The sequence below is a fragment of the Acomys minous genome (genome assembly GCF_964271855.1).
Source record: "Acomys minous genome assembly, chromosome: 3".
NCBI lineage: Eukaryota > Metazoa > Chordata > Mammalia > Rodentia > Muridae > Acomys > Acomys minous.
In genome coordinates, this window is record NC_140485.1 from 82,938,514 (window position 1) to 82,951,738 (window position 13,225).

At 49.7% G+C, this 13,225-nt stretch overlaps 1 protein-coding gene across 1 annotated transcript; it reads left to right on the plus strand.

The window, feature by feature from the left end:
• Positions 1–367: 367 nt before the first annotated feature.
• LOC311594310 (beta-defensin 36) lies at positions 368–10,429 on the plus strand. The gene is made up of 2 exons (XM_084775879.1): positions 368–583; positions 10,198–10,429. The coding sequence occupies exons 1-2, from the start codon at positions 526–528 to the stop codon at positions 10,341–10,343; spliced, it is 204 nt and encodes a 67-aa protein (XP_084632005.1). The 5' UTR covers positions 368–525; the 3' UTR covers positions 10,344–10,429.
• The last annotated feature ends 2,796 nt before the right edge of the window (positions 10,430–13,225 follow it).

A 13,225-nucleotide genomic window follows, 5' to 3' on the forward strand; every position in this document is an offset into this window, starting at 1 on the left:
ACCAGGGCACCGGAACCTCTGTTCTTGTATCCCCGAGCAAAGGCCAAGACAACCTTGTGCTTGCTTAGTATAGGTCAGGTGCTCTGAGAACTCTCGCATGCCGTTTTCCTCCCGGTATTTTGTTCCTCTAATGCTGTATTAACTCTTGAACTGACCTTGCCCAGCCTGGCACCCCAGTTTCCTCTTCTCTGCCAGTCTTTCTTTTATTCTGCGTGCCACTGACTCGTGCTCAATGGCATTTATGTATATGGCGCCCCCTTGTGGTCCCCTGGATAACACGGCGCAGAGCTGGTGGGAAAGGGTTGCACTGTGTGGCCTTGGCCCTTGGCTGTCCTCACCTTCTTGATCCAAAAGACAAAGGGATGATGTGGAGTCGGTGGGTGTGGCTCCACACTGTAGACCGGGGTTTCAGGCTGTTCCCGTGGGCTGCTCCTGGAGATCCGAGGGACTTCCACCAGAGAGACCTGGCCTCCGCAGCTCGCCACTAACTTTGCCGCCGCTTTGGTGTTGAAAGCTTCGCCAACCATGAAGCTCCTGCTGCTGACTTTGGCCGCGCTGCTGCTCTTGTCCCAGCTCACTCCAGGTAATGCAGCTTTCCTCAGAGAAGGGGCCAGGTAGAGAGACCCTGACCTTATCAATGCCCAGGGGCAAGGAGCCGCCATTCCCAACGCCATGAAAGAGGCATCTTGCCAGGTGCTGGACCTTAGGTACCAGCAGCAACATTCGGAGTGTCTCATTAATCACCCACGCCATGCTGAGCTCTAGGAAGCCGTGCGAAGGGCAGTGGGGGGAGGGGGGAAGAAAAGGGGGCGGTAGGAGAAGGCAACAGCAGATCTCTTACCAAATAGTGCCCAAAATGTTCTAGGCTTAGTAAAAGCCACACCCACCTTAATGGGAGAGAGAAGGTTGTGTTTACAACTCCTCTCTCGGTACCATACTCTGTGCTAGAGCTAGAACAATGAAGGCAAATGGCATGGCCCTTGGACACAATTAAAAATCATTATACCCAGAGTTGTGACAAAGGGAACTGGGTACACATGCGTAGGGCCCGGCTAGCCTGAGGTCAGTAGAGTCCTGAGAAGTAACTTGAAATTAGGCATGGGAGGGGAAGAGGTGGACAGGGGAAGGTGTCCCAGGAAGTTTAAGCATCAATAAACACCCCCATTCCAGAGAGGGCATGCCACCTACAGGGACCCAGTCCAGACTGCAGGGGTGGGTGATAGGAGCCACAGGTGAGGCTGCCTTGTGGGCCTGGGATGGCAGGTAAGGGCCACGAGACAGCTTAGTCAGAGGAGGTCAGCCTACCCTTCCCAGCAACCCTGTACCAGCTACCTGCCCCCTCCGGCTCACCTAGTGGGACGTCTGGCCACCCCCAATACTGTCCAAGTCAGCACATGCTATTTTCCTAAACAAGCTAGCCTCAGTTCCCTCCTGTGACCCAGAAACACCCTTCATCTAAGGGAGAAAGAAAAGCCAAGAGCCCAAGTTGGCAACTGGCTCACCCCTGTCTGACTCTGACTCCTGGACAACCCTCACCGCTGTGCGGAGAGGATCAGTTTATCATTTCTCTGGTGGCTGTGACGACATCATGTGTGCTGTAACAGCAGGCTGAGGGAACAACAGAGAGAGACCTAACATTCTGGGCTGCAGCTCAGTTGATGCGGTGCTTCCCTAGCACAAAGAAAGCCTTGGCTTTGACACCCAGCACCACAGAAATTGGGTGTGGTGGCACAGGATTGGAATCCCAGGATCGGGGGAGGTGGAGGCTGAAGGATCTGAAAGTCAACGGCCAGCTAGCAAGTCTGAGGTCAGCCTGGGATAAGCGAGGCTCTGCCTGAAAAAGAGTCTGAGCAGTTAGTTTCTTTCTTTCTTTTTTTAAAGATTTATTTATTTATTTATTATGTATACAGTGCTCTGCCTGCATGTACACCTGCAGCCAGAAGAGGGCATCAGATCACATTACAAATGGTTGTGAGCCACCCTGTGGTTGCTGGGAATTGAGCTCATGACCTCTGGAAGAGCAGTCTGTGCTCTTAACCGCTGAGCCATCTCTCCAGTTCCTGGAGCAGTTAGTTTCTTATAGTCTGTGATTCATTCGAACAGGCATGTCCATTCTGAAGAGGTGTCGACCTTGCTTTCTCCTGGAGGACCCCAAAGGAGTTAAAACAGTAAACGAGTCACTGCATGTCCAATGTTGAGCACAGTGGTGCCCAGGAAATGGGTCCCTGTGGCCTGGGGGAGCTTAAGATGGTGTTGGTAGGAGCCCTTGGTAGCTTTCCGAACAGTCCTTCCAGGGCTGCTCACACCCTTCCTTGCTTTGGCAGCGGGCTTGCTGTTTACAATTCTCCCCGACCCCCACCCCGTCACTTTCCCCAGGCTCTACTACACCAGGGGAGGAGGGGGGAGGGGCTTCCCAGACTGATGCCGTGCTACAGGAGAGCCCAAGAGGGAGAGGTTTGGCTACTTCCCGCTGCTGTTCCCCATCGCCCTGAGGCTTTGATGAGGTGCAAAAGCTAAGCTTTCCCCTAAGGTCCCAGCTGACAGCTGCCTGACGTGATGAGGCCCGAGGGGCTTCACAACCGTCTTGGGTGGTCCTCACAGATCCTCCCTCCTGCGACATTAGCTCTGCTCATCTCCACTCTCCGAATGTCTGGGTAGCCAGCAGGCCTCTGCATGTCTCCAGGAGGTTGGTGCCATCAGTCTAGCAGGGCTAGTGGGGTTTCTCAGGCAGTGCCTGATGACGAGGAGGAGGAGGAGGAGGAGGAGGAGGAGGAGGAGGAGGAGGACGAGGACGAGGACGACAATGACAATGGTGATAGAAGGGAATGTAAACTCCTCAGCTCCCAGGAAGTTATTACAAGAGCTTCTCCTGCATTTCCTATGACTCGTAGTGGTAAGAGGGTTGAGTGGATGCCATCAGTCCTTTGGCCATCCTCAGCCTTCACCTCCTACAGCCTACAGTGAGGTGGCTCTGTCTAAACCCACCAGGCTTTAGCTAGTCCCTGACTTGACTTGGTAAGTTCTGATTCCTGAAATGACGATCTTGACATGACTGGAAACAGCTGTTACCTCTTTTAAACTCGGTGACAACGGTCATCCGAACTGTTGCTCACCAGCGCCCCAAAGGCTGGAAGTTCTACTCAGTTCCAGTTTTTGACAGTCAAAAGGTCTCATGATGAAAAGGGACTGAAATGTACATCCCTTAAAAATGCTGAAAATGACTCGGTGGTAAAGGCGCTGGCTGCCGAGCCTCACAACCTGAGCTTGAGCACCAAGACCCTCACGGTAGGAGCAGGCTGGCTCCTGCAAGTTGGCCTTGGTGTGCACAAGCAATAAATAAGTCCATAGAAGTAATCATAAAGTGTTCAAGGGCTGGGGGGCTGCTTCACTTCCTGCACAAGCAAGAGGACCTGAATTTGGCTCCTCAGCCTCAGCATAAAAGGCCAGACGCGGCTACCTGTAACCCCAGTGTTGGAGGTGGTAACAGATCCAGGAACTCACTAGCCAGCAAAGGTAGCCAAAACAGTGAATAGTCAACTCGGTGAGAGGCCCTGTCTTAATACAACAAGGCGTGGAGTGACAGAGGACACCAAATGTTCCCAAGCCTCTGCATCCGTGCAACAGACAGACAGACAGACAAATAGACACACACACACACACACACAGAGACAGAGACAGAGACAGAGACAGAGAGATGGAGAGAGACAGACAGACAGAGAGAGACAGACAGACAGACAGACACAGAGACATAGAGACAGAGACAGAGAGATGCAGAGAGACAGACAGACAGAGACAGAGAGATGGAGACAGAGAGTGGTTTATTCATGAACCACTCGTTGCCAAGGTTACATGCTTAGACACTTTTTGTTTGTGATGTACTTTTGAGACAGGATCTTACTATGTAGCCCTGGCTGACAAACATCCTGTTTTTAAAATGTGCCTTTTAATATTTCTCTGATTTTCATCCATCTGTCTTTAAAAGTTGTCTTGAAATAACTGGTTGCTGACCTGGATCCTCCCACAGTGAGGATTTTGCCAATTGCACACTCAGGGTAGAATTCACAGTATTCCTCTGATGTGTAGCCCTGGATGGCCAGAAACTCACTATGTAGACCAGGCTTCCCCCAAACTCACAGAGACCTTCCTGCCTCTGCCTCCTAAGTACCACCAGTGGCTACTGTTATTAAACTCAAATTGTTGCATCCTTGGTGAGGGGAGTCTATTTGATTCCTAAGCTTTATTTTAAGTAACCCAGTAGCTGTGGTAGTCTCCTTGTATGCTGCCTAGCCATCTTTATAAAGACTACCAGCGCAGCCTGGCAGTCTTGCTACATTAAGCAAGACACCCTGCTGCAAAGGATACTGCACACCCAAGGGGCTGTGGGCTTGGCAACAGTTCACCCAATGAAGAAACAGACAGTTCAAGACACAATAGGTTGGGTTTTTTTTTTTTGCTTGTTTTTTGGGTTGTTTTTATGTTTGTTTGTTTGTTTTGTTTTGTCTTTTGTTTTTTGAGACAGGGTTTCTCTGTGTAGCCTCGGCTGTCCTGGACTCACTTTGTAGACCAGGCTGGCCTCCAACTCACAAAGATCCACCTGCCTCTGCCTCCCGAGTGCTGGGATTAAAGGTGTGCACCACCACGCCCATCTTAGACACAATAGTTCTACACCTGTAAGTTGAGACCCCTTTGGGTATTGTATATCAGATTACAAATAATTACAATTAGTAACATTAGCAAAAGTACAGTTATGAAGTAGCGACAAAATAATTTTATGGTTGAGGGGGGGGGTCACCACAACATGAGGAACTGTATTAAGGGGTTGAAGCATTAGGGAGGTTGAGAGCCACTAAATCTTGAGGAAGAAGGGCTGGGTGGGGCTTAGGTATAGCATAGATGATGCTTGGGAGACTCCCAAGCAAGGCTGGGCAGCAAGGCAGCGTGTAAAAGGTCCAGACTGAGAACGTTCAAGGCTGAACTTCTGAGTAAAGCACAGCACACAGAGGAGGGAGGGAGCCAGGCGTGGTGGCACAAACCTAGAGACCCCAGCCCTTGGGAGAAGCAGGAGTTCAAGGCCATCCTCAGCTACAGAATGACTCCTCCCCCTAAGAGCGTGGGTGGGGGAAGGGGGGAGGGCAAGAGTGAGAACTGTGTATAAAACATCTCATGCGCCCCTCCCACCTGCTGGAAATCAAAGCTGCTTCTGTTTGGGGAAACCTGGTTCCTTGCGGGAAGAATGGGACGGTTCATCCCTGGGGATAGATTTCAGATACAAAGTGTCCATCACGATCCAGGTTTGAGAAAAGCAGGTTTCCCAGCTTTTTGTCCCTTGGTTTGTGAACAGATGGCTCAGAGGCGTTCACCCCCGCTGTGACAGGAAGAGGTAGACCACTCTTTTCCTGCATCAATCTTGAGTTGGCTCCAGGGTTGACAAGAGACATCTGTATCTTCTCGGTCTGAGTTCTGGTCCTGACAGGGCAGTTCGCAGAGGGTATTGGAACCTTAAGATAGTGAGCAGCCTGGTTCCCTCCAGCATCCCTTACACCCACGTGTACTGGCAACTCACAGGGCACTGCATCCCTTTAACTGTCTGGTGACCATTGCTTTTACACTGGGAATTGTACCCAGGGCCTCATGTACACTGAACAGTGCTGCCCCTCTGAACAGCATCTCCAAGCTTGACTGTTGTCTTTTTTTTTTTTTGAAGCATGCTCTTTTAATTAATATTTTTAACAGTTTATTTATTTATTACATATACAGTGTTTTGCCTGCATGTACACCTGCACACCAGAAGAGGGCACCAGATCTCATTATAGATGGCTGTGAGCCACCATGTGGTTGCTGGGAATTGAACTCAGGACCTTTGAGAGAACAGCCAGTGCTCTTAACCTCTGAGCCATCTCTCCAGCCCCACTCTTTTAATTAATTTTGAAAATCAGAGTGCAAAACAATGGGTTCATTCATGACATCTGCACACGTATATCGTTGTAATTTGCTTGTATCCGTGCATTGCGTAAACACTTCCTGAGGAGATGTTTTTTGGTTTTTTGGTTTTGTTTTTTAATGTCTACTTATTCCACATGGAGCACCAGCAACAGACCAAAGCAAGGGTTCCACCCAGGCCTAGCAGTTTAGTGGGCTTACGTTATTGGTGCATGAGTGAGGGGTTATACACAGGGGCACAGGTGACCCCAACCCCACAACGGGCGCACCACCAATGACTCATGCCAGCACGGATAATGGCATCCCTCTAGCTGCAAAGATGGAGATTTCACCCCCCCCCCCCCCAGTTAGCCTTCCTGCATGTGGCTGGGACAGACCTGCACACAGCTGGGAGAGTGTGCTAGCGGAAGGGAGCGTCTAATGACAGCCCCAAGCCCTCTGTCTGTGAGGGACCCTCCTCGGTAGGCCCAGCCTGGACGGTCTCTTGCAAGTAGTCTTGGCTGCTCTAATTAACATGGTAATGGTGGGACTGGAGACACGGCTCAGTGGTTAAGAGAACTTGCTGCTCCTCCAAAGACCTGGCTTGGCTTCCCAGTACCCACAAGGCATTGCTCAACCTTTGGTTACTCTAACTCCAGGGCATTTAATGTCCTCTTCTGGCTTCTATGGTACTGAACACATGTGGTTCACATACATGCAAGCAAAACTCTCATACACATAGACTGAAAGTAATAAGTCACATAACATGTCGATGGCATAGGTTCGCAGTGTCAGCCACTTGCACACACCTGAATTCCACGTGGCCAGTTCCTGGGAGGGCCTGTGACTCTGTCTGTTTATGCTGCCTGACAGATGGAATGCTATGATTGGCAGACATGTCACATGCTGGTCCTTGCTGTAGGGTTATGGGTCCGTGACCTGAAGAGAGCCAGAGACGCTTCCTGGAAAAACAAAAAGCCAATCCCTCTGCACCAGAAACGGGGTGGGGTGGGGGGGTGGGGGGGGGCTTTGGATGTGGCTCTCTTCAATGCTAGCACTACTGGAACAGTGCACCCCAAAGACTTATAATTTTCTCAGTAATGTCTTGGGCTGAATCCCCGGGGCTGGAGCTTGCCCTCCTGGAAGAGGTTTCCCGGACAACACGTTCACACATTGTTGTCTTTGTCCTTGTTGGTGGCCTCCCTGGAAGAGTTCCCACACCGTCTGACTGCTTATCTCAGGACACATGGGGGTGCCTGGACTGTTGTTGCATCTTTTCTTTTTTTTCTTTTTTCTTTCTTTTTTTTATTTATTTATTTATATATTTTTTTTATTTTTTGAGACAAGGTTTTTCTGTGTAGCTTTGGCTGTCCTGGACTCTCTTTGTAGACCAGGCTGGCCTCGAACTCACAGTGGTCTGCCTGCCTCTGCCTCCCAAGTGCTGTGTTTAAAGGCGTGCGCCACCACCGCCCGGCATGTTGCATCTTTTCTATGATACAGGAAAGGGAGAAAGGGGGTGTCTTTATTGCCCCAGTTCAGCCAAACTATAAATAAATCTATTTTCCTTAAGGAATGGCTGCTATCCTTAGAGAACAGCGTTCCATAGCACACAATACACGTATACACACATACGTGCACTCACACACAGCACACACACATACACTTCTACACCCATGCGTGCACTCACACACAGCACACACACATACACTTCTACACCCATGCGTGCACTCACACACAGCACACACACTTCTACACACGTGTGTGCACTCACACACAGCACACACACATACACTTCTACACACGTGCGTGCACTCACACACAGCACACACACATACACTTCTACACACGTGCGTGCACTCACACACCACACACATACATCCATCTACCCTCTCTGGTCCCCCACCCCCACTCCTGCTGGTCTCCCTCCTGCTCTTCAAATATCCCCCCTTCTGCTCACATATGTAAATGCATGTATCTTAGCATATATGCCCACATGTGTGGACATCACAGAACAAGGTTTGGGCGTTGTATTAGGGAACTGAGGTTCCTGGCTGCTGGGAGTGTTGTCACACTTGAGATTTCCCAGGTGCTGTTTCTTCACATCCCGCTCATTGTCCTTGGCCCCTTATTCCTTTGGCACGTCAGCTGCTGACGTGTTGGTCCGCTGTGGTCGTCCCGCACTCACTGATGCATTGTTCTTCCTCTGAATAGAGTCTGTTTTGTGGCTCCAAGTTCATTTATCTTTTCTAAGAGGCTTTTTTATTTTATTTGCTTATTTAGTCTCATATAGCCCAGGCTGACTTTGAACTCACTGTGTAGCTGAGACTTGCCTCCGGTCCTCCTGCCCGCATCTCCTGGGTGCTGCAATTGTACCTGTGTACTGCACTGACCGGCCAAATTTTTTAAAAGATGGATTCATTTTTACCTTATGGGTGTATTACCTGTGTGTATGTCTGCATGCTGTGTGCATGCCTGGTATTACAGCAACCAGGGGAGGCTGCCGGATCCCCAGAACTGAAGTTACAGCTTATTGTGAGCTGCCATGTGGGTGCTGGAAACTGAGCGGGACAGAAGAGCAAGTGCTCTTCACCTCTGAGCCGCCTTCTCTCCAGCCCCCTAAATGCTGCGGGGTTTCTAAAGGCTTTCTGCTCTGGTGGGTGAGCACTCGGAATAGCGCCAGGCCTGAGGACGGTTCTGCCTAGCGCTCTCCGGTGAGTCTTTGCCGGGCTTTGGTAGTTTCCTCACACGTGTGTTCAGAGAAGCGTTCACAGATGGGAGGGATGCCCTTTGGAGGCCTCCACGGTGTGGCCATATGGTTTTTCTCTCTCCTCTCCGTCCCATGCTGATTAAAGTAGTTGCTGTTAGTCTTGTAAATTTATTTTTTAATACTTTTCAGCTAGCCTACAAAATAGTGGATCTCAGTGTGACGCTTTCATGCACGTAGATCGTGTTTTGTGTTTCTCCTCCCACTCGCGCCGTCTCCTCTGCCCTTGGCCTGGTCCCTTCCTCTTTCTGCTCTCACATCGACACAGTCAGTTGTTCTCTCTTGTTCCCTGCTCTCATCTCTAGCTACCTTCTCTTCTCACAGGCCCCATTCTGCTTTCAGGGCGTACGTATGTGCATGTATATGATTAAGCCTGGATCCCATATATGAAAGAGGAAATGGTTGTGTGAGTCCATGTAATATGGCCCCTAGCTCCATCCATTCTCCTGCAAGTGTCATGATTTCATCCTTCTTACAGCTGAATATAATCCCCTGTGGATACGGACTTCACTGGCTCTATTCATCTGTTGATGGATATCTAGACTGATTCCATATCTTGGCTATCGTGAATGGTGCATCCACCGACACAGATGTGCAGACATCTCTGACAGCAGAGATTGCCGTGACGGCCCTAAGCATATTCGGGAATGGGATATGTGGGTCATATGGTCCTTCGGTCTGCTGAGGAATCTCTGTACTGACTTCCGTAGCGGCTGCACAGGTTTGCACTCCCACCAGCAGTGCACAAGCCCTCCCCTTTCCTCACGTCCTCGAGGACATCTGTTTGTCATTTCTTTCTTTGGTGAAAATTGAGAATGCTGCTCTCCTTCTGTGAGGGAGCACCCAGAGAGAGCAAGGCCGATGCTGATGCTGAAGCTGGCCCTCCAAGCCTCTTCTGCAGAGGCTTCTCTTGCCCTTCTCTGGCCCTTGCTCCATGTCTGTGCCTTGTCAAAAGGAAACTTGTGATTCATCTGGAGGTTAAAGACTTCATTCATCTGAGGGACGCCGAGGCATCTGCAGGCAAAGCTGGCGCTTTGTGGAGAAGTGGGTATGGTGGGACCTTTGCTTTGTCTCAGGCAGGGAGTGCTGTCACTCCTGGTCAGCCTCTCGTGGGACACCTGTTCCCCTTCTTTGTGTCCGGTTGTTTGGTGCAGCCTCATCCTATTGTGACTAACAGAACTGTTATTTCTTTCCTGGTTTGGGGTTTATGATTTTGTTTTTGACAGAATGTCATGTAACTCAGGCTGGCTACCGTAGTCCTGTAAAGGCAGATTTTCAAAATCCCATCATTTGTCATTTAGTCTAAATTTATGGTCAAAGAAAGGTAGAAAAAAAATGGGGTCAGGAAAAACTTCAGTAGGTGGAAGGGGTCATACGGAAAGCAGAGAGCCTCTCGCACATGGACCAGCTCCTCCAGGCCAGAGCTGTCCTCCTCCTAGGACTGATTCCTCTCTCTCTCTCTCTCTCTCTCTCTCTCTCTCTCTCTCTCTCTCTCTCTCTCTCTTCTGTGTCAGGTGATGCTCAAAAATGCTGGAATCTCCACGGCAAGTGCCGCCACCGATGCTCCCGGAAGGAGAGCGTCTACGTCTACTGCACCAACGGGAAGATGTGCTGTGTGAAGCCCAAGTACCAGCCAAAGCCAAAGTCCTGGATGTTCTAGGTGCCTGGAAACCTGAAGCCCAGATGGTGACACAGCTGGAAAAGTGTCCTAGACTGACCCCACGGCTTCTTCAGCTCAGTCAATAAATGCACCTGCCTGACCCCTGTGTCCTGGCCCCTGTGTCCTGACCCCTGTGTTGCCCGCAAATCTACGTTAGCAATTTTCAGGTTTAGGAAGTCAAAGCTATAATAATCCTCATCGTCGTCATCATCGTTATTATATGACATCTCTGTCTCTCGTGGGTGGATAGTGGGATGGTTCTCGAATCCGTGAGGCATATGATGACACAACTGTTGGACAGCCAGCAGAGGCGTGCTGGTGTACATATGTGTTCTAGAATTGTTCAGGTAGACGGCTCAAGGTAATAATCATTTGCAGAGGTTGATTTGACCAGTTCTTAGTCACGCCAGTGTCCTCATACAAATGACATTTGCCATTATTAACCTCTGTAACCTCAAAATCATTATTTTTAAATTCCAGCACCTTTTTTTTTTGCACAAGAGATAAGTGTACTGTATTGCCCCATTTGCAGAAGTGTGTTAACTGCATAATAGAAGAGACTGTGCTATCCTGAAAGAAAGATGGTATTCCTGTCTATACAGCATCTTAGATGCTGTCTTAGGGTTGCTGTTGCTGCAATGAAAACACCATGATAAAGAGCAAGTTGGGGAGGAAGGGCTTATTCTGCTTCTGCTTCCACAGCACAGCTCATCACCAGCGGAAGTCAGGACAGGAACCTGGAGGCAGGAACTGATGCAGAGGCCATGGAGGCGAGATGCTCACCGGCCTCCTCCTCATGTTTTGCTCAGTCTGTGTTCTTACAGAACCCAGAACCACCAGCCCAGGGACAGCCCCACCCAAAAGGGCTAGGCTCTCCCGCATCAATCCCTAATTAAGAGGCAGGCGGATCACTGTGAGTTCGAGGCCAGCCTGGTCTACAAAGGGAGTCCAGGACAGCCAAGGCTACACAGAGAGACCCTGTCTCGAAAAACCAAAAAAATATATATATATAAGAAAATGCCCTACAGGCTCACCTTCAGCCCAATCTTATGGAGGTGTTTTCTCAGTTGAGGCTCCCCGCTCCCAGGTGACTCTGCCTTGTATCACTGACATTAAACTACCTAGTACGAGTGCCACTTATGACACATGCACAACTTAAAAATTATAAGATGTAAGGATACAGCTCAGCGACAGAGCACTTACCTAGCATGCATAAGGCCCTCTGTTCATTCCCCAGGACCACATAAAAATTATATATGTGTGTGTGTATGTGTGTGCATACACATATAAGACAGTCACAAAGGAAGGAAACGTGATCAATAATATTAAGTAAGTAAGAAAGTGAGCAACAGAAGTGAATTCCAGGCACACACTTTGAAATTAGCTGTCAACTTCAAAGGAACTATCATAAATATATGTTCAGGAAATGAGAATAAAAGATTGATAAAATGGGTGAAAGGACGGAGAATCTAAACTAAAGCATCAAATCAGGCCCAGTGTACATGCCTGTAATCTTGGCAGCTGGGAAGTATTAGCAGGAGGGTCACGAGTTCAAGGTCAGCTTCAGCTATACTGTCAGCGTTAGGCGAGCCTAGAAACTACACAGGAACTGACTTTAAAAAAAAAAAACCTAACAGTTGAGAGTAGCAGCTCATGCCTGTAATCCCAGCACTTGGGAGGCAGAAGAAAGCAAGGAATCGCCAAGAGTCTGAGGCCACTCTAAGACAAGCCAGGGCTACTGAGAAAGACCTTCTCCTAATGATAATAAGCAGATGCATTCCCAAGGGGCCGCTCTCCCACTGCTCCGTTACTAACGTGATCTAAAGCATGATACAATAAGATAGCCACTGTGTGCTACTTGACCTATAGCTCTGGACACTCACTGAGAAGTTCCCCTGCTACTCCCGAGCGACTGCATTGCTTGGCTTCCTCCATAGTGGCTTGGGTATCTCCAAGAGGCTATGCCCCAATGTACAGCACTTCTCAGACTTCTATTGCGTTTGCTAAAGTCCTGTTGGCCACAGCCAGGCAAATGACCCAGGATCGTTGTGAGAAAAAAAAAAAGCGCAGGACAGGAATGGGGGAGACACGATTCACTGGAGATTGCCACGTATCGACAGCATCCTCCGATGGAGCCCCTGAAGATAAATTAGGCAGTCTAAACCAGAGCTACAGTGTCTGAAGCAAGACTGCGGTAGGTGTGCTCAAGAGCACCCTGGATGTGCAGTAAAAGAAAGGATTCGTGAGCCCCAAGACAGATAAGTAGGAAATATACAAATTAGACACAGAGACACAGGGAGTGAAAGTGAGCACAGCCAAGCAATTGTGTGCTCAAGCGAAGTCCCAGAAGAAGAGACCATAGGGAAGGGAAAAATAACAGCTGAAAGAAAGCGGTCAGTCTACTGATTGCTCTGGAAGTTCGGTGAGCTGAAAGGCAGCAAGACACAGCGAAAACCAAACACAAGAGTCACAGTGAAACCCGAGCTTCGGACCCTGTCTCCAACCACAGACAGCTCCTGAGAAACGACACCTGAGGGTGACCTCTGACCTCCACACACCTAGGCAATGCACCTGCACACACGTGTGTGCTCATGCACGGGCACGTGCGCGCACACACACAAACACAGAAAATGAAAATCGAAGAACAAATCAATACCCATGGCCCATGCAGCCGGGTCCTGGAACACTGACTCGGGTGTGAAGGGAGTGGAGAAAGAACAGACGCACAGACACATACAGAAAAGCTGGGCGCCCTGGTGAGGCGTGTGCTCTAATGGAGCTACAGCTACCGCCAGCCTTCCTGGCGCTTCCAGCACAGGGGGAGGATCTTGCTAGTCAGGAGGCCTCTGCAGGCCAGCAGTCCCAGGCTCCCAGCAAGGAGG